A 21,485-nucleotide genomic window follows, 5' to 3' on the forward strand; every position below is an offset into this window, starting at 1 on the left:
CCTGGAATCTACTGTCCTGGTTCTCTGCTCAGTCCCCTTTTTAAACAGACAAATGGGTGACTTCCTGTGGCTCCAATCGCCAGCCAAAAGGGCACCCAGACCAGTGTATTTTGTACGGAGAACCACAGCTCCGGGGCGCCGACGAAGCAGCCGCACGGGGCAAAGCAGCGGCGCCAGCCGGCACAGGGGCGCTGGTGACCTGTGGAGCTCCTCCGCCTGGGAATTTCCTAGTCTGTGGGGAATAAAAATGCGGCGTCCACTCACCCTCTGCGCTTTCACTGGGAGCTGCAATCCTGGGCTGTTCCTAAACGGCCATCTTGGATCCTCCCCCACATACATTTTCACATATGTGTAAACTCATATGTGTGCAATGTTCTTTCTAATGTCTGCGACTTGGGAAAGTATATTTCGGTAGAGTCAAAAACAAAGACTAAAAAATAAGCAGAAGAAACTATTGTTCTATGGTGAATTTTTCTTAATTTTGAAAGATTAGTATATTTTTGAGGGACAGTATATTATGTATTTTTCTATTGATTTCATTGTTCCATTTGTAAAATATATTTGCTAATTAGCCCAGATTTAGGAAGAAAGTCCACATTTGTTTCAAATCAGTTTACTTAGCACTCCTGAAAATGTGTATTAAAGAAATGGTAGATTCACTGACACTTTTGTTGTTGTTGTTGTTGTTGTTGGAGTCTTGCCCTGTCACCCATGCTGGAGTGCAGTGGCGTGATCTCAGCTCACTGCAACCACTGCCTCCCAGGTTCAAGTGATTCTCCCACCTCAGCCTCCTGAGTAGCTGGAATTACAAGCACTTACCATCATGCCCAGCTAACTTTTTTTATTTTTAGTAGAGATGGAGTTTCACAATGTTGGCCAGGCTGGTATTGAACTCCTGACCTCAGGTGATCCACCCACCTCGGGCTCCCAAAGTGCTGGGATTACAGGCATGAGCCACTGAACCCAGCCCATGTTTTAATGTTCTAAAGTGTCAGTACCATGAAGTTCAAAGTGACCAGGACCTGATTCCACCCTACTTCTCCTTTACTCAAATAAACTCACCTTGAAGAAATACTTTCTATGGAAACCTTTATCTGATTATATCAATGACAACACTCACTGGTGAATGGCATTTATGGTCTGTGTGTGTTCTTCAGCATTTATCTCATAAAGTAATTTTATGGTGAATTACAGTTAAGTGTGTTTGTTTACGATCTGGAATGAAATCATTAAAGTCAATGTTAAAGATCAGCCAGTATTTCATAGGATTTAGGTATTAAGAAATCCATAACTGTGTTTCAGAAGCAGGGCACTGCCTAATGACCAATCAGTGGGTTTTGCCAGCTAGAGAAAAGGAGATTTTTACTCGAATTTACATGGGCTGCTTCATGGTGGACTACACTGATCAAGGGCTTAAGCTCTACATTTCCTACTTCAGTCATTCACTGATGTCTTAAACTTGAACCTGTCGCTCAGTTTCAGAGTTACTTTCATATGTGAGTATATTGCTACCTAATTTATAGGCATTCTGTTAGGAAAAGAAAAAGTGAATCTTGAATAGTTTTAGGTGTTGCTGTAGAAATCATCTTAAGTTTCAAATAATGAGATCATCTGTTAGAGTACTAAATGACCTCCTTTGTGATGTTTTGCACCATGGTTTGGAAAACCTTTAGAGATGAATGTGCCTCGTGCTTCTCTTCCCATTTTCAATTTCAGACATTCTAAGACAGAGAGAGAAAATTATATTAGTACAGCATTTGCTTAAATGTCTAAGTTCCTCACATAGTCCATGACTGATTACTTTAATCCTTGTATACTAAGCACAAATAGAAGGATCAACATTTATCTGTATTTTAAAGTCATAAGCAACTTTTTCTTGGCTAACGATCGATCTGTAATGTCAACGTGGCTTGCATTATATGAAGTTTTACTGCCTGTTTTGAAATGGAAGGTGAAGGTGCCTCTTCACTTTCAAATGTCTGAAGGAAGATTACTTTATTCTCACAAAAATATTTGTACTTAGCTGAAATGGCACAGAATATTATAGTTCTCAAGTGTTTAATTCCTTCTCACAGAAATTGCAAGGGAACTTAGGATGCATTTGGCAGGCGCTTTTTGTAGTGCAATCAGGTTGCTATGGCAAACCTATTATTTTAGGCAAAGAAGGACTATGTTAGTAAAGTGCTAATCTATTTTCTGTTTTATGTGAGCCTCTAATTACTCCCCAACTATTGAGCATGTACTGCAAGTGTGGCTTTTATCATTTTAAAAAGTGAAAAAAAAAAATAAGGTCATGGAGAGTGTGCCTGCTGTTACCAGACTGGCAGGTGCATTTGATGATACAGTGCTCTTCTGAAATCCTCTCATTCTGGGTCAGGAAATACACTTATTTTTTGTTTTCATAGAAAAGTACAATGAAAAAGGAAGTGAACAAATTGTATGTGAGTAATTGAACACCAAGCCTCCCAGCTGTGTTTTATTTATTAAACTATAATGATAATAATATCTAATATTTGTTGAAGACTTACTGTGTGCCAAGCCCTGTGCTGTGTAGTTTGTACACATTACAACATTTAGCCTTTACAATCATCCTGTGCTGTGGGTATTATTTTTACTCCCATCATGCAGCCACAGTGAATGAAGTTTAACTTGTTTTTCCAAGGAATCACATTTAGTTGTGTATGTGCCAAGATTAAAATCCAGACCTATTAAAATTAGAGCTCACATTTTTAATTGTATCTGTGCCACAAAATGTATTTCCCTTTCTGACACTTAAACAAATACATTAAGGCTCAATCCCACATTATTGCCAGAAACTTTTTCTAGCCCTGCAAGCCCTGTGTGCACACGTATTTTACCTTCATTTCCCCTGCTAGTAAAAGTGTGTAAACAACTTTTTTTTTCTTTTGTATCTCAATATCTAGCATGATACTTGCCCCTTAGTTGATAGTCAAAATGTGTCTGTTGAGTGAATAAGGGAATGATCAAAGTAATGCAGACATTTCAGGTTTTGAGCCCACTGAACCTATTCTTGAGCAAGAGCATGTGTGTTCTCTATGTGGCACAGTTAGAAGGAGGTTAGTATTCTTCAGCTGAACACTTTACATATGACCATATCTGGAAGAAATGCCTGTGTGTGTGTGCCTGTGTGTCTGCTCCTGTGTGTGTTTGTGCCTTCCCTATATGTGACAATATAAGGAAGAAATTGTGTGTGTGTGTGTGTGTGTGTGTGTGTGCGCGCGCGCGTGTATATGCATGTTGCATATTCAGTCATGGTTTCTGGAGATGATTTCAATTTTAGACAGTAGCAGTTTAAGTCCAGGTATTTACCCTGTGGCTTCTGAATTTTCAGATTTTCACTCTTTCACAGATGTGCAAAAATGTTAGTGGTGGTCATGCAGAAGAGATATAATTTGTCTTGAATAAAGAATGAACTTTCCTGAATTATACTTATCTGAGAACTCTCTTGATTGTTAATCCATGAGTTTAGGGGCAGCTGTGTCTATTTTGTCCTTTCTACCTCCCCATCCAGGATCTAGAGACTTAGTCACTGCTGGTTTGAAGTCTGTGTCCTGTGGAAGTGAGACCTCAAAAGGAGAAAATCAAAGAAAGTGAGGCAAGGAGATGTCAAAGCTTGAGATATAGGTTGTGGTTGAGATTATGTAAAAAGAGAAATCCAAGAAGAAAAGAAAAACCTGGAAGAAAGAGGGAAGAAGTCAAGGTAGTGTGTGTGTGTGTGTGTGTGTGTGTGTGTGTGTAGAAAATAGAGGGGAAAGGGAGGGAGTAGAGGATCAAGAAGAGGCAGAGAGGGAGAGAAAAGAGGAAGAGGAATATAGCTTGAAAAACAAATGACAAACTTCGCAACTTCACAACATTTACCTTATACCAGTTTTAGAAAATTAACCTCTACCAGAAATTGATACCTTTCCGTAAGACATTGCTTCCAGACATGAGTCATCCAAGGATTTTTAACTATTAAAAAAAAAAAAGACAAACAATAGTTAAATATATAAGTGAGGGATGAGAGATGACCTTTCCATTTCTTCCTTTACCCTCTGACCTTGAGGGATGACCTAAGCATCTTTGGTTCAGTCTCTAATATTGAGCAAATCACATATTATCTCACTCTCAGAACTACATTTTCCACATCTGTCAATTGTGGGGATAGTTGGGCTTGATCACCCTTCATTACTTTTCTATGTCTAATAATCTCCAATCCTGTGAAATAATTAAATGATTATTCTACTGTAACTGCTCTCCAGCAATTAATCAGGATGTGAACCAATGAAATTACTAAAGTTTTAATCGTTTTATTTGTAATAATGTAAATGAGGCAATCTGCATTTTATAAAGGTCAAAAGCTACTCTTTTTCATTTGATCTGATACTTAGCTATACTGACTTGCCCTATAAATAGAAGAAAAGTTTGTCTTTGTAGTATTAAAATACTGGCATTTTGTTTATATAAATTTTGCATTATCTTATGGATAAAATTTTTTAAAAAACTGTGAGAGTTTCTTCCAGGATATATCCAGTAAAATTTAGTAACAAATACTTCAAAAATTTCAATGAACATGGTAACTTCCCAAAAAAGTAAGATTCTTTCAAGTTTGCAGTTGATTTCCATGGTATTTACTAAAAGATAAAAATAATTTGATGTTCACAGTGATCAGTGTTTATTAATTCTATGGTGAATAACCCATTTTTGTCCTTGGTTTATTTTTCTTTTGCTAATTTATTTTTATTTTAGCTCATACATATAGTAATGTTTTATTAGCATCTATCTTATTTGTACAAATATTTTGTGCTTTTTATTTATATTTTAGTCCTGCTTAGGTTTATTGCTCTATGTAAATTGAATATTGAATATGGTCAAATTTATTAACGTTTTCCTTTATATTTCTGATTTGGTGTCATGTTCAGAATAGTTTTTCTCATCCAAGTGTTATGAAAACTCTTACTTAGATTCCTGTCTAGTTTTATGATTTAAACTTTTAAATGTTGAAATCACTGGAGATGTATTTGATTGTAAGAAGTAAAGGTACTAAATATTTTTGGAACATGGCTCACCAATTTCATCAGACTTATTTTTCAAATAATCCATTATGCTCAGAAAAGTATATAACATAAATTTATAGCATTATGCATCATTATAAAGTAATTACATGCCCAGGTCCAGAAATAGAAGAATGCCAGAATCCCAAAAGCTTCATTCTCACTTCTCTGAAATCAGCATACTCTCTTCCTGAAAAGATAACCCTTATTCTCATTTTCATGGTAATCACCTCTATATCTTTCTTTAAAGTTTTCCACCTAGGTACACATTCCGAAACTGTGTGATAGTTAGACTTCCTATTTTGGAATTAATCAAACAGCATGCATTGTTATGACTGAGTTCTCGCACTCTACATTGTGTTCTTGAGACTCAGGCACTACATTCCATGTACTTGTGACTTTTAATTTTAATTGCTATAGTGTTTCATTTAAGCATATAGCTGATATGTAAGTATTCCATAATTGATGAACATTTGGGACATTTCTCCCCTGAAGTTGCTAAGAATAATGTTTCTATGATTATTCTGGAACATCTCCTGGTGCACATGTGTATGCTTTTCTCTGGGGAACTTAACCAAGAATTAAATTGCTGATTCTTAGATTATGCATGCCAACTTCAGTACATAATGTCAAACAGTCCCCCAAAATATTCTATCAATGTGTATTCTCACCCTCTGCAAAAGACTTGTGTGGTATTTCTAAACCATTGCCAATGCTTACTACGGTCAGTTTCTAAATGTTTGCTAATCTGATTGGGTTTGGGGCAGAATCTTATTGTGGTTTTAGTTTGCATTTCCCATAGGAATAAGAGGAGTAGTATGTTTTCATATATTTACTTGCCATACAATCCCATTTGCTGAAGTGCCCGTTCAGATCTCCCGCCCCTGTCTTTAATGGAATATATGTATTTGTTGTTGTTGTCATTGCTAGAGTTTTTAAAATATTTTGATATGAGACAATTGTCAGATATGTCTGTTGCTGATATCATCTCATTCTGTGGCTCACCTTTTCAGTCTTTTATTTTCTAATGTACTAACGTGCCTAATTATAATTCAAATTGTTAAAATTACTATGTTTTTAAAATGAGCCTTGGTATCTGTTTTAAAAAGGGTATTTCTACCTTCTTGTTCATCAGTATTTTGGTTATTGGTGCTTCCTTTTCTTTCTTTTTTTTTGGACAGTTTTTATCTTGTTGCCCAGGTGATCTCGGCTCAGTACAACTTCTGCCTTCTGGGTTCAAGTGATTCTCCTGCCTCAGCCTCCCCAGTAGCTGAAATTATAGGGACCACGACTATATCCTGCTGGTTTTTTGTATTTTTAGGGTAGACACGTTGGCCAGGCTGGTTTTGAACTCCTGACCTTAGGTGATCCACCTGCCTCAGCCTCCCAAAGTGCTGGAATTACAGGTGTGAGCCCCAAGCCAGACAGGTGTTTCCCATTTCTATATAAATGTCATAATTGGCTTTCAAGCCTTAAAAGATCCTGGTAAGATTTCGATTGCAATTACATTGAAGCTATACATCAATTAGGGGATGTTTGATACCTTAATAATACTGAATGATAAACATGCAGTATTTCTTCACATTTAAATCTCAAAGCTTTCATTTGTCTAATGCTGTATATACACGTGCAATTCATTTTTTTATATATGTTTGCTATATGGCAATTAATAATCCATATTATTTGTTAGTAGCATTTTGATCGTCTATGTGCAGTTTTCTGTTAAGGAATTTTTATTTCCTTCTTTCAATTCTTTGTCATCTTTTTATCCTTACCATATTCTACCAACAAAGATATCTAGTGTAATGTTGAACAGAAGTAAGAGAGAAATTTATCTTTCTCTTAATCCTAAACTAAATAGAAGGTTTTAAAATGTTTACTATTAGCACCAGCCAATTATTATTATTTATTAAGTGCATGCATTTTCTTCTTTTTTTTTTTTTTTGAGACAGAGTCACACTCTGTTGCCCAGGCTGGAGTGCAGTGGCACAATCTTGTCTCATTGCAACCTCCGCCTCCCAGGTTCAAATGATTCTCCTTCCTCAGCCTCCTGAGTAGCTGAGATTATAGGTGCGTGCCACCGTGCCCAGCTTATTTTTGTGTTTTCAGTGGAGGAGGGGTTTCACCATATTGGCCAGGGTGATCTTGAACTCCTAACCTCATGAACCACCTGCCTCAGCCTCCCAAAGTGCTGGGATTACAGGAGTGAACCACTGTGCCTGCCATAGTGCATACATTTTCTTTAACATTTTTTTCTCTCTTCCTCTTTCTTTTCTTCCTTTTTCACTAGTAACACACTTTATTTACTATGGTTAGAGGTCATTTTATGTGCCATTTATGATGACATCTCACAATTTTTGACTTATAAAAAGTCATTTGACATAGTTTAACTTATCTGTTATGACGTTTCTCCACGTACCTTCCAAAGATGCACACAGACTCTGTTTAATTATTAAAGTACTTCTGATTATTACCATACTTATTATTTCAGACAAATTTGAGAATCATTTCATCAGTTTGAAAACATTCATTGAGTTTGATTGGTACAATATTGATTTTTTCAGAAAAAGAGATTTTTTTTTCTTAATAAGAAAGTATGTTCTCTTTAAAATTTTAAGTCTTCTCTTATGGCCTTCACTATGACTTTATAGTGCAATGCTTTATACATTCATTTATTTTACATTGCTGATATTTTTGTACATGAAACAATTTTCCATTATAATAGGTTGAGTTAGTGTTGGCACATAAAAATTTATTGATGTCTGTATGTTTATTTGGTCACAAGACACCTTGCCAAAATGTTTTATTACTCTAAATGCATTTGTAATTTTTAAAATCTTGGGCATAAAGACAGACCATCTGCTAATAATGATCTTGACTCTTTCTCTGTTTTATTTTTTTGTCTAAAATTTTTATTAAATTGCACTTAAACTATAACAATGGCTTTCTTTTTTGAGATGTAGTCTCTCTCTGTCACCAGGCTGGAGTGCAGTGGCATGATCTCAGCTCACTGCAACCTCTGCCTCCTGGGTTCAAGTGATTCTCCTGCATCAGCCTCCTGAGTAGCTGAGACTACAGATATGGGCCACCACATCTGGCTAATTTTTTAATTTTTAGTAGAGACAGGGTTTCACCATGTTGGCCAGGCTGTTCTCAAACTCCTGACTTCAGGTGATCCACCCTTCTCAGCCTCCCAAAGTGCTGGGATTACAGGCATGAGCCACCACACCCAGCCAACAATGGTTATTATAAGCATTTCTATCTCTAACTTAGATCACTCCCTGTTAACCATAATGTTGGATATCATTTGAAAGGATTATTATACATACCTATTGGCATTTTTATTTAAGCAATTTTATAGAACGGTGTCTTCTCAGAGGATGACTCTAGGCCAATGATATATTTCAGAGTGTGCATCATGTAAGACAGTTGTTTAATCCATGGGATAGCATAAAATTTTGGAAAATATAAAGGAAAGAAGGTTGAGGGCCAAGCCTTGGGGCAATCCAAGATTTAGATATTTGTATAAAGATAAGAATCCAGCAACACAATCTAAGAAGAATCCATAATCTAATAAAAGCTAGCAGAAAAAAAGTATTTCCCAAAAGAACAGGGTCAACTCTCAAAAGCTTCTGAGAGATTAAATAAGACGATACAGAGAACTGGCCACTGGAACAGGGTCATTAGAGACCTTGCTGAAGAAGTACCTGTTACATAGCAGTATCCTGAGGTAAGCGGATTGGGGTGAGATGAGACTGGAGTTAAGAGGACAACAGTAACCGTCTTTTTGAGAAGTTCACTTTGAGTTGTACTTTGCTGCTCTGCATTTGCAACCCAAGGTGCTTTCTATCTTTTACTCATCTATGTTTTGCACAGTTCCTTATGTTACTCCTCCCAGCAACCACTACCACGGCTTTCCCCTAATAGAATGAAGCAGTTCTAGCTAAGCCTCCTTTTCCTCCTCCTCCTCCTCATTCTCCCGCTTCTCCTTTGAGGTTTAATCTCTCATACATGCCACTCAGATGAAGAAAAAAAGATGATGTGATGTATTTTTCATGGATTATGTTGAGATAATTTTTGAAGGCACTTCATTGTTAGTGGGTGAGGTTGCTGTAAGGTGAGGTCTGGAAGGACTTCAGACGAATATGCAAGTGCTGACTATTTTATAAATCCAGAGCAAGGTTTTTATTTCCAGAGTTATTTTTACATATAATGTATTCAGTATACAAAATGCTATTCAAGAATACACATAGAATTCTAAAATCCTAAGCTTCCATTTTAATGAATACTTTAAAGATTTTGAGACAGTTATATAGAAGATTGAGTTTAAGGTTAGAATTAGATAATTTGTATTATGTTGAGATAATTTTTGAAGTCAGTTCATTGTTAGTGGGAGAGGGTGCTGTGGTCTATAGGTGAGGTCTGGAAGGACTTCAGACAAATATTCAAGTGCCGATTATTTTGTAAACCCAGAGCAGAGTTATATTTCCAGAATTAGTTTTACATATAATATATATTCAATATACAAAATGCTATTCAAAAATAAATGTAACATTCTGAAATTTTAAACTTTTTTAAAAATGAATACTTTAAATATTTTGAGGTAGTTATACAGAAGATTGGACTTAAGGTTTGAATTACATAATGTCCTAGTAAATTTTAGCTGTCCATATATTTTATAAAACAATTACTAAATATATTGTGACCTTTCGTTTTTTACTAATAGCACTTTTTTATTATAAAATTAGTTAATGCTTGTCAAAATATTTAGTGTTTAATTTTGGTGACATTATTCTTCCACATTTTTTGGTAGTCAATATGCAGTAAAATGAGATAAATTCTATAGAGTAGCAGAAATTATAGCCACACATATCTTTTATTTAACAGTGTATTCCCATATCTAGTCATGTGTTTCATATAAAACAGATTCTTAAATATTTGCTGAATTTTACATAAAATATTTTGGAGTAAGTGAATTAAGGTTTTCACATTTTAATCTAGTTCTTATGAAAAAAAATGTACTGTGAGGAGAAGATAAGCACTTTATCTGAATCTTATATCTTAATTATTGTGGGAAAACAAAAATTTAGAGACTTAAATTAAATGAGTTTTTATCAAAATAATTAGCTGCACATAGAGCTATAAATTGGACTTTTGGCTTATATCTTGACTTGAAATTTTTCTGTGTATTACACAAGTTCAGAGTCTGAAACTGTTTGAATTGTTTAAGTAAAATCTATTTTGATCAGAACTTCTAAAAATCTGCCTTAGCTCATTATCCTTCTTTGATACCTTATAATGAGCTTTAAAATATCATTCATAAAAATTGCAGTTCTTTATAAAATGGTATCACTGGAATGATTTTGTATGTGCCTAAAAGTTATCTACTTTATTAAAACTTAATAGGAGTAGGCAGACTCAATGTAGAGTAAATTTCAGATAAATTTTCATTGGATGATATTGATGATCTTGGCTGAATTAATTTCGGCTCACAGTTATTTCTATGCTCTTTTCTGTTTCTGAACTGTCTTCCTGCAAATTACTTGCTTTATTTTTATTTCTTTGAGTATCTCTTCTTTTAGATTTTCTTTTAAATATATTGTATAAAATAACACAGTACTAGAAAGGTAGATTTCCATTTTCCTTCTTTCTCATGTATAAGAATATTATTTTGGTAGTTATTTGAGAAGCCACAGTTATATCTCCATAACATTAAAACAATCACTGAAATAATAATATCCTTTAAACAAAATTTAAAAACTGGACTCAATTTCTTATCTGAAATCTAGTCAACAAACCTGTACGTCAGTGTCATTCTACTACATCAAGGGAGAACTTAGTTGGCTGCTAAGAAGTTACAAATCTCACTGTTAGTCTGGACCATAGTGACACTTATCATTAGGTTGAGGCACTTACTTATCTAGTTTAAACTTTGCATTCAGTGTTCTACTAGCGGTATAAACAAAGGGTTGTGGGATCAGAGAGGTGGTAATTCTTCCAGGTAACCAAACAGGGATGGAAAGGAAGGTTTCAGAGAAGAGATTAGATTTGGGCTGGTCATTGAACACCGAGTAGTACTGTACAGAGAAAATGGTGGTGTGCACCACAGAGGGAAGAAATAGGGAACATACAGTCTGTGAATGTGAGCGTACAATAATTGCTGGATATATGCTTGAAAAGGTAAATTGGACCATGTGCGGAAAACTCTATTAGGAATCTAGTCTTTGCTTTGAAGGTTACATGGGACTATCAGAGGGATTTGTGCAAGAGAATTACACAATCATATGTATATTTTAAGAAAGAGGATTATGTCAAATTTCACAAAAGACCCAAGAAGAGGAGTAGGTTTGTGAATACAGGTGATGGATTTGCCATGGGACATATTTAATTGATCTAACCATGGAAAGCACAAATGAAGGTATTCAGGTAATTGGAAATGAATATCTAGTCTGGGAGAGATACACTGTTTCAAATTCAAGTTCTACCATTAATGCTCATGTATTGTGAGAATATTTCTAAAGTATTTATATACGATTATTGTTTAATACAGCTGTTCAATAAATATTGATTCAAAACATTATAGTGGCTGGCCGAGGTGGCTTACACCTGTGATCCCAGCACTTTGGGAGGCCAAGGCAGGCAGACTGCTTGAAACCAGGAGTTCGAAACCAGCCTAGCCAACATGGCATAACCCTGTCTCTACTAAAAAATACAAAAAAAGTTAGCTGGATGTGGTGGCACATGCTTGTAATCCCAGCTACTCAAGAGGCTGAGGCGCAAAAATTACTTGAACCCAAGAGACGGAGATTGTATTGAGCCAAGGTTGCACCACTGCATTCCCTGAACTCTAGCCTGGATGACAGAGCAAGACTCTGGCCCCCATAACCCCCAGAAAACTATTATGAGGACATATAAGAAGCATAGTTAATTCTGCTGTGTTTGTGAAGGTTTGTGAGTAGGACGGTGCCAATGTCAGATTTGGTGAAGTTTTCTTTGAACCTTGAAGAATGATTGGAAATTTACCTGACATGTGTATGATAGTGACTGAAACAAAGTTAGTAGTGACTTGTGGTTGTGGCTACATAGAAGTTGTGAACTGAGGCAGCAAAATAATATACTTTAAAATATGGAGTGCCTGCAGAATTTACTCTTTTTACCTCTCTGTCTGCAATAAATTAGCCTTTCCTAATGCATTGTATTTTAATTTTTAAAAATGTTTGTGGGTATATAGTAGGTGTATATATTTGTGGGGGACATGAGATATTTCAATATAGGCATACAATGTGAAATATGCACACCATGGAGAATGGGTTATTTATCCCCTCATGCATTTATCCTTTTGAATTACAGATAATTCAGTTACACTTTTTAAGTTCTTTAAAAATATACAATTCAGTTATTATTGAATGTAGTCACCCTATTTTGCTACTAAATAGTATGTCTAATTCTGTTTTTTGTGCCCATCCTAAGGCACTACTTTTGACTTTTGTCAGAAGCCATTTTATCTTATAAACTGTATTAGAGATGTGTTGCAAAAAGTTAATTCAGCTCATAGTTGTCTTAATGTTAGTCATTTTAAAACTCTAATAGATACCTTGTAAAAAAAGAATTGGAAATTGGTTAATATATCCTCTGATATTTAAAAAAGACGTGAATTTTAATTTGTCAGGAAAGAAAATGTGCCTACTCCGGATATTAACACTTTATTATCTAACTTTGTACAAAAATATAGAACAGAAATTATCCACAATGAAAACAATGGAATGTTGAAATCTGAACACATATGCCAATGTTTAGTTCATCTTTTCTGAAGAAGCACAGAAGCCAATAATGTGTATTCAGGAAAATTACTATATGCCTCAAAATGTGAATAAATGTGTCATCATAAATATGTATTCCCTGAAATGTAGAATCTGATTCTGTCTATGTAACTGGAATGCATTGCCTCTCAGGAATAATGCAACTGATGATCATGGTTTCCCACATCTGTCTGTGAAGGAACAGCTCACCATAACCAGATTACACTGCTGATGCTACCACAATTTGGCTTTTTCTCCACAGCCTGAATTACTGGAATCATTTGCACATCCACCCATGAAAATGATTAGAGCATTTATGCATGTCAGAAGGTGACTGGAGTTCAGAAAATCTAGTTACTGAAACCAACACTTCTAATAGATAGCTAGCCTTGGGCAAATCATTTAGCCTCAGCATGCCTGAGTTTCCTCATCTATTAAATAAATTGAGGGAAGTTATGGACCTTTCTGACATTTTACCAAAAGAAATATGTATTGGTATATTTTTCCAGGGATAGATTTGAATTTTGCCAGTTAGGGTTCTTGATTGCAAACAATAGAAACCAACTTCATTAAATGGGGTAAAAAAAAAGATTTTATTAGAAGACTTTAGCCTCAGAATGAAACTTTGAAAAATTAGCTTCTGCAGCAATGTGGGGAAGCAAGGCACTGCCAAGAACCAGTTCCTGCTGCCATCACTTCTGAATGTCAGCCACTGCATGCTGAGTTTCACAGCTCCCAGACATTGCTATGCTGTTGCACTGCCATGCTGCCCACAGGTGCTGTGCCTTTGCTTTCACCCTCAAGAATCAAAGCCCTGACCAAGGGTGTTTGATGTGTCCCTGTTCTAGCTGCCAAGGTACAGGAAGAGGGACTATCATTGAAGGAGGGAAGCCTCTGCCCCTTGCTGAACTTGGGACCATCTCCAGGTAGAGAGATTAGTTGAAGGGCAGCCACCACAACACTGTATTGCCATACCACCTTTCACCAGATTCTCAAAGGGATCATGACCCCATCATGTCAGCCAGAAAATATTATGAATCATTGCATTAGATTATCTTGAATTACAGCCCTGAGATTATATAATCCTAAATACTAATTTTTCTTTCCCCCATCATCTACCAACTCAGAATTTCTTTAACAAGATACAAGTTCAGCAACAGAGTGACTAACAACATTGCAAGGTCAGCCCTGAAGCGTCTTGTGATTATTTCAGTGGGTGTGTAATTATGATGGTTGGGCTAATGACAGAGAGTAACAGATGTCTCGGAGCACTGTCACCCAAGTGAATTTCTGGCAAGCCAGTAGCGATTCCTCAAACAAAAGAAAGTTACTTTCTCATATAGCCTTCTGATGCTGCATTACACACATATTAAGATGCAATGTGGTTTAATGGTTAGCTGCACAAATTTTGAGGCTAACGAGAATGAATGTCAATTTTGAATCTATTTCTTCCTAGCTGGTTCACCATCGAAAAGTCACTTGGCCTTAATGTGTCTCAGTTTCCTGTTTAGTAAAATGGTTGTAATGATTCCAGTCAATATGTGGTATTTGAAAATGAAATGATGGCATGCAGGGAATTATAGTGTTTGACACATAGTTACTGCTTAAGACATCATGATGAAACTCAGCATAATGGGACTAATCAAGGGGTTCAAAAACTAAGAACCAAATTCATTCCAAAAAATATTCATACTTTTAAATGTTAAGACAAGGATAATAAAGATATTTAGGTTATGTGCTTTGATGTATGTTCCATGCTAAAATGAGTTATATGTACTATAAAATTGACTACAAAAACATCACATCAGTAAAATAGCACATTGAAATATACGTATGCACATTTTGTTTCTCAGGGAGACGATAGACCCAAGATTAAAGTATTTTTAAATGACCACATTCTGCTAAATATTGTCAATATATATACGTAATGTATTAAGTTATGTTCAAAGAAGCATCAAGCGAAGTTGAATATGAAATAGAGAGTTTTATAATGGATTTATTCAAAAATGAATGAAACAAAAACTAGGGAATAGCAACTGTGAATGACTTCTGAGCCAGCAAATGCCACTTCCACTCCAGACCACCATGGTATTTATGCTTAAACTTTAGCTTACCTTAGGGAGGTTGGAAATGTGTATTTGTGTAACTATTATCAGGCACAGACTAGAACTGTTCTAGGAGATTTGGGTTTAATAGTGTGCTTGCCTCCTTGAAACGTTTGGTGATCTTTGACTCTCCTCATAAGTGTGCACTTTCTTTTTACTTTACAGGTAAATGTGAATGTGGCAAATGTACCTGCTACCCTCCAGGAGATCATCGTGTGTATGGCAAGACTTGTGAGTGCGATGATCGCCGCTGTGAAGACCTCGATGGTGTGGTCTGTGGAGGTAGTAGCATTTCTCATAGCTGTATGCTACCTGGATGCAACTTGCTTTACCTACCTTTTTATTCTATTGACTCTTCCTTTTTCAATTGCTGTTAAAAATAAGATAAACAGAAAGCAATATATCATCGAACCTAAAAGAAATATACAATTAGGTTGTAATGACATGTGAAAGTACACAGTACACTATCAATAGAAGATCATCGAATCTAAATAACTAGGATACTTTGAGTGTGAAAGGTTTTGTAGCAAGTCAGCATTTTAACATGATTTTCATTACTTTATTTATAAAAATTGGTAGGAGAAAGTATAATATCACCCACAAACTTAAAAAAATGCAGCAAGATTATATTTAACATCACAAGAGGTATACACTCAGATTCCATAAAGACTCTCATACCCAAATAAGAGCTTCCTGGAATTGATAAACTGTCCAGGGAAAGAATGAGGCAGATAGAGGATAGTGAGCAGAGGTAACCCACAAAAATGAGAGTCCCAGGAGTAGAATGCTGACCTCTGCACCTCCATGGCGAGGAATATGGGTCAAGATTATTATTGTATTCTTGAAAAAATTCATATTGCTGAGGTTGATGCATGTGAATTACAGATCTTTCCATGTTTCTGGTATAAATGAAGTGATGTGGACATGGAATCACATTACAAGAAAATAATTATATCTTTTCAAGATAATTATTTTGAGGCATTGAGCACTATTGTTGGGGAAAACAAACAGAATGTGTGTCTTTTAAGTTCAGGGGTACATGTATAGGCTTATTACTTACATTCTGGTGGAGGGTGGGAGGAGGAAGAGAATTAGGAAAAATAACTAATCGGTAGTAGAATGTGTGTCTTAATGGAAGGCTGAGGCACCATCCATCATATGTATCTATGTATCTATCTCTCTATCACCTATTATCTATTATCTGTATATCTATTATCCATAACAATAATCAATCATTTGCCTGTTCTCTCTCTAACCAATGGTAAGAGGAGCCTGTATAAAATACACAATTTGCAACCTAACAAAAAATACTTTCTTTTTTCCTTTCTCTGTAAGTTGAGAGGAAAAGTGCTTTTAACCCACTGATGCCTGAGGTTGGAATTTTTTGAATTTTTGCAATCAGACCTTGGTGATGACCTTGAGAAGTAGGATATGAATAACCCCCAAATGCTTAGCATCCAATAATGGAACACCAGGCGTATATTCTTAAAATATCTGTTGTGCTGGGTGGTTTATCTTATGCCACTTTCATAGCAGCCACTCTAAGAGATTGTTTCTACTTTTTTTTCTTTCATAAACGGAAAATTGAGTGAGGTTGGAGAAGTTAACACCCCATAACTAAAATATGGCCAACCAAGAATTTCAGCTCTGATATTCAGTTCACAGATTGTTCCTTATGCCACAGTTTTACCTAGAGTGACACCAAAGTGTTTTCACAATATGTCAATATTATTGTTAGGTTAAATCCTCCCTTCATTGGTATTAGTTACCAGAAATAGCTATGTAGACTTTACTCTTTTTGTTTAAGACATGACAGACATTAACTCATTTAATTCTCACAGCAATATGTATGTGTGTATATGTACATATACCTATATATGTATAAAAAGCTTGGCCCCTAGAAAGTGCCATCTACATGTCTCTTCTCCTGTTATCATTGTATTTTTTTCTTTTTCTTTTCATTCTTTGTTCTGTTGTGTTTTGTTTTGTGTGAGACAGGGTCTAACTCTGTCACCCAGTCTGGAGTGCAGCAGTGTGACCTCGGCTCACTGCAACCCCTGCCTCCTGGGTTCAAGCTATTCTTGTGCCTCAGCTTCCCAAGTAGCTGGGATTACAGGTGTGTGCCACCACACCCGCTGCTTTTTGTGTGTTTTTAGTAGAGGCAGAGTATCACCATGTTGGATAGGCTGGTCTCGAATTTCTCACCTCTAATGATCCACCCTCCTCAGCCTCCCAAAGTGATGGGATTACAGGCATGAGCCACTGTACCGGACCTTATTGTCATTTTTTCTGACTTGCACGGTCAACCTCCCGTGGGCTTCCTTGCCTACCTTCTTTGGTGACTTGGTTGAAATGGTTGATAGTGCAGACATGTATTACATCTCTCTTGGCATTAAATTATATATTTTTCTCTCTGTAAATCTCTCTATTTTTCTCCAACTTTGGAGAGAAAAGTCAAAGATGAAAATAGATCCATCTATCTGCCTGTTAGATAAGACCGAATATTCCTGGGAATGTGAGATAACATCTCAGGAAGTGGTCTTGTTTGACCAATTCTTGGCTCATCTACACCAAGTTACCTGTGCCCTAGGGGAAGGGACTTCCATGACCCAAACTTGTAAAAGACTGAACCAAACTGATATAAACCAGAACACCAATTACTTGATTTGCAATGAAAATTGCTTTAGTCATTAGGGCTCTTTATAGGAAAAAACTATAGGAGATCAGATCCTGGACCAAGGGTTAGGTGAAGGAAAGGCTGATAGGAGAATTGGAAAGCGTGGCAGGAAAGGGAAGACAACCTATAAACATTTGTAATCAACCTGGTCCCTGCTATTGCCAACTGGAGCTTCATCCCAGTACAGAGGGTAAAACTTTGGGAGCCTGTATAAAATACACAATTCTTTTTTTTAAACTTTTAGTTTCAGGGGTACATGTGCTGGTTTGTTATATAGGTAAATCTGCTGTCATGGGAGTTTGGTGTACAGATTATTTTGTCATCCAGGTGATAAGCATCGTATTCGACATGTAGTTTTTTTTATCATCGCCTTCTTCCCACCCTTCACCCTCAAGTAGGCCCCAGAGTTGTTGTTCCTTTGTGTCCATGTGTATTCAGTTTTTAGCTCTGACGTATGAGTATGTGGTGTTTATTTTGCTGTTCCTGCATTAGTTCACTTAGGATAATAGCCTTCAGTTCCATTTATGTTCCTGCAAAGGACCTGATCTTATTCTTTTTTGCGGCTGCATAGTATTCCATAGGATATATTATCACATTTTCTTTATCTAGTCTACCATTGATGGGCATCTATGTTGATTCCATGTATTTGCTATTGTGACTAGTACTGCAATGAACATACACATAAAACACAAAATTTCGGCTGGGCGTGGTGGCTTATGCCTATAATCCCAGCATTTTGGGAGGCAGAAGTGGGTGGATCACGATGTCAAGAGATCGAGACCATCCTGACCAAGATAGTGAAATCCTGTCTCTACAAAAATAGAAAAATTAGCAGCATGTGGTGGTGTGCTCCTGTAGACCCAGCTACTCTGAGGGCTGAGGCAAAAGAATTGCTTGAACTTGGGAGGTGGAGATTGCAGTAAGCCAAGATCACACCATTGTATTCCAGCCTGGGCAACAAAGTGAGACTCGGTCTCAAAACACACACACATACACACACACACACACACACACACACACACACACACACACACACACACACACTCTTCTAACATATCCAACAGTTGTCAGTTAAGGACTGCTTGTAGGATACATTAATTCCCCTGCCGCACCACCGTATCTCACAGGCATAGGATCACTCAAATTACAGGGGATTCCAGTTCCCATTCTACATTGCTATGTTTTAGCAAAGGGTTGTAGTTACTCCCCCATGAAATGTTCTCCTGGGGCCTCAGGCACACCTTCCCACTCCTTTCTTCTGTAACTTTTCTCATAGTAATTTTTTTTTCTTGTTTATCTCCCAGCCCATAAAATACATCTTAGTATTTCCATGGAAGTGGCTTTTTTTGTTTTTTGGTTTTTTTTTTTTTTGAGACAAAGTCTCACTCTGTCACCCAGGATGGAGTACTATCGTGGGATCCCAGCTCACTGCAACCTCAAACTCCTAGGCTCAAGCAATCCTCTGGCCTTAACCTGCTGAGTATCTGGGACTACAGCCATGCACCACCACAGCTGGCTATTTATTTTTTATAGACATGAGGCTTTCACTAAGTTGCCCAGGTTGGTCTTGAATTCCTGGGCTCAAGGAATTCTCCTCCCATGGCCTCCCAAAGAGCTGAGATTATGGGTGTTGAGCCACCAATACTGGCCAGAAATGGCTCTTGTGTGTCTTTTCTGCCTGCTATTTGTTGCTTTGGAGTAATTTCAGTCTCTTCCACTTTCATCTTTAGGTCAGTGTCTCTCAAGATGATTTCTCAGCATCAGTCATCCTTGGTTTTAGATTCTTTTCAGTTTCTAATAAAATATTTTCATATGAAAATTCCTCCAAATTATGCATGGTTGAAGCTGGAGTAATTATTTATTTCTTCATTAACTTAACAAATATTCATTGAACATCTATTTTCCAGCACTAGAGATTCAGTGGTGAACACAGAGCATTTGCTCTCCTGGAGCTTATGGTTGAGTGTGAAGGGAGGACATAGAGAAAGGAATGAAAAGGAGTTGAAGGATCTGAAAAGAGATTTGATTCAATGGTAATATACATAACAGGGCGATTTAACATAGACTGAAGGCTAAGAAAGGCTTCTCTAATGCCTTCATATATGGATAACAACTATATAATGCAGACTATGTGCTTTATAGGTATTAACTAAACATCACAACCATGCTTGGTAGTAATAGGATACATAGAACTTGGCCAGGTAGGGAAAGTGGGGTACAGTCAGAGAGCAGCTTGTGCTCAGTTGTGTGGGGAAAATAGAGTGTGTGATGTGTACCAGGAACATTTGAGGACCGGAGAAAAATCCTGTGTGATTGCCAATTAGAAAACAAAAGGGAAAAGAGTGTGACTTGTTTTGTAAACCGTGTTAATGACTTGAGGCTTTACTCTGAAAGCAACAGGAAACCAAAGGGAGAGCTTAAACAGAGCTTAAATATGATCACAGTATTTTAAAAAGTACTTCTGGATATCAGGTGGAGTATGGATTGCTCCAGGGATTATGCATGTTTGTGAGTTGGTAGGTGAATCTGGATGTTAAGAGATGATCCCTGGTGAGAAGTGAAGCTGGCTTAGCTGGATGGAAGACATTGAAGATGGAGGATCTTGAATGTGTTGGAGAATGTGTTAGAAGTAGTATGGTCAGCAGGCTAACAACCCCCTTCACCCTGCTGCAAGAGACTCCAGCACTCCATTAAACTCCTAGCTCTGGGAGCAGATGAAGATGGTGCATTTCACTGTTACCAAGCAACATTGCTCATGGTAATGATGACTTATGATTAATAAGTTTCAACTACATTGGAAGAGATGATTAATTGAATTATAAGCAGCTGATGGGAACACTATGATTTTGGATTCCATAACTATCATAACTCTACCAACAGTCCTATGTCTTGTAGGTGCCCTGAAAGCTATGCCTACAGAATCATTGGGAAATATTTTGGCTCCTGTTGGGTGTGCAACTTCTTCTAAAGCCAGAGAAGCCTCAACATCTGTGCAATGCGGATCTCATCTCTGTGCATATGGGCTGTGTTATCCCAAGATAAAATAATCCCCAATTATATGAAATAATCCTCATGAACTGCTGGGAGGACTCCCCTGGGTATATCCTGGCACCCAACACTGCGCTGCTGGCAAGATGTGGCTCCTGTCCCATACATATCCTTCGAAGGTGGCAAGTATCAGCCTGAGAGCTTAGTTGAAACTTAGAGCTCCCTCCCCAGAGTACAGGCAGTATTTAAGGAAATTCGTAATTGCACAATATTGAGGGCAGTGTAGGATCAAGGATCACACCAGGTTTCTGGTTTAAGCCATTGAATGGTGGAGGAGACTATGCTTGTCTTGACCAGTTGTCTCCATTTCTTGAAAAAATGATTTCTTCACAGAGAGCAGCAGAGATGGAGAAACTTGGATATGTTGCTCTCTTTGGAACATATCCCATGGATGTGTTTGTTTCCTTTCCTTGACATTCTAGTCCTTATTGTCACTTCTCCTTGCGAATAACTTCTTACCATCCTTCTATTCGTCCATGATTTTTCCAAATTATTCCCTTTAGGAAGCCTCTCTGAAATGACTTCCTACTTCCTCTATACTGCACCACCCACATTGTAGTGTGATGACACTGTGTTAAGAGTGTCCCTGTGGCCCTTTTCTTCAAGTTTACAATTCTCATGGATATCTTCAATCTCTCTCTCATTATCATATGCTCAAAGCTAGGATAAAGGTTAATACTCATTATTTTTATTTGAATAAATGATCAAGTAAAGGATTCACAGTAAGTTAAGGAGAATGAGAAAGGAAGAACTATTCCAGTTTTGGATACAGAATTCTTCAAGTTGGAGTGAGGATTTGACT

At 36.9% G+C, this 21,485-nt stretch overlaps 1 protein-coding gene and 1 pseudogene across 5 annotated transcripts in view; one reads left to right on the forward strand and one right to left on the reverse strand.

Annotated features, from left to right (window-relative positions):
* LOC108284370 overlaps positions 1-5,103 on the reverse strand; it is a 34,054-nt pseudogene extending 28,951 nt beyond the window's left edge. Inside the window, exons 1-3 of the transcript XR_001817189.1 lie at positions 5,070-5,103; positions 3,924-3,972; positions 13-232 (exon numbers count right to left, since the gene is read on the reverse strand). The product of XR_001817189.1 is annotated as an alpha-1,3-mannosyl-glycoprotein 4-beta-N-acetylglucosaminyltransferase B-like (transcript). The remainder of the gene's footprint in view (positions 1-12; positions 233-3,923; positions 3,973-5,069) is intronic.
* The window catches only part of ITGBL1 (integrin subunit beta like 1), a 274,140-nt gene that overhangs the window by 218,729 nt on the left and 33,926 nt on the right, over positions 1-21,485 (forward strand). For all 4 annotated transcript variants that reach the window (XR_001817264.2, XM_017501329.2, XM_037728946.1 and 1 more), the window contains one exon: positions 15,124-15,240. Coding sequence is in view for 3 of the 4 variants with exons in the window: in XM_017501329.2 (XP_017356818.1) it covers positions 15,124-15,240 (117 nt within the window). In the remaining variant the exon portion in view is untranslated. The remainder of the gene's footprint in view (positions 1-15,123; positions 15,241-21,485) is intronic.

The sequence above is a fragment of the Cebus imitator genome, unplaced genomic scaffold (genome assembly GCF_001604975.1).
Source record: "Cebus imitator isolate Cc_AM_T3 unplaced genomic scaffold, Cebus_imitator-1.0 Scaffold14, whole genome shotgun sequence".
Taxonomy (NCBI): domain Eukaryota; kingdom Metazoa; phylum Chordata; class Mammalia; order Primates; family Cebidae; genus Cebus; species Cebus imitator.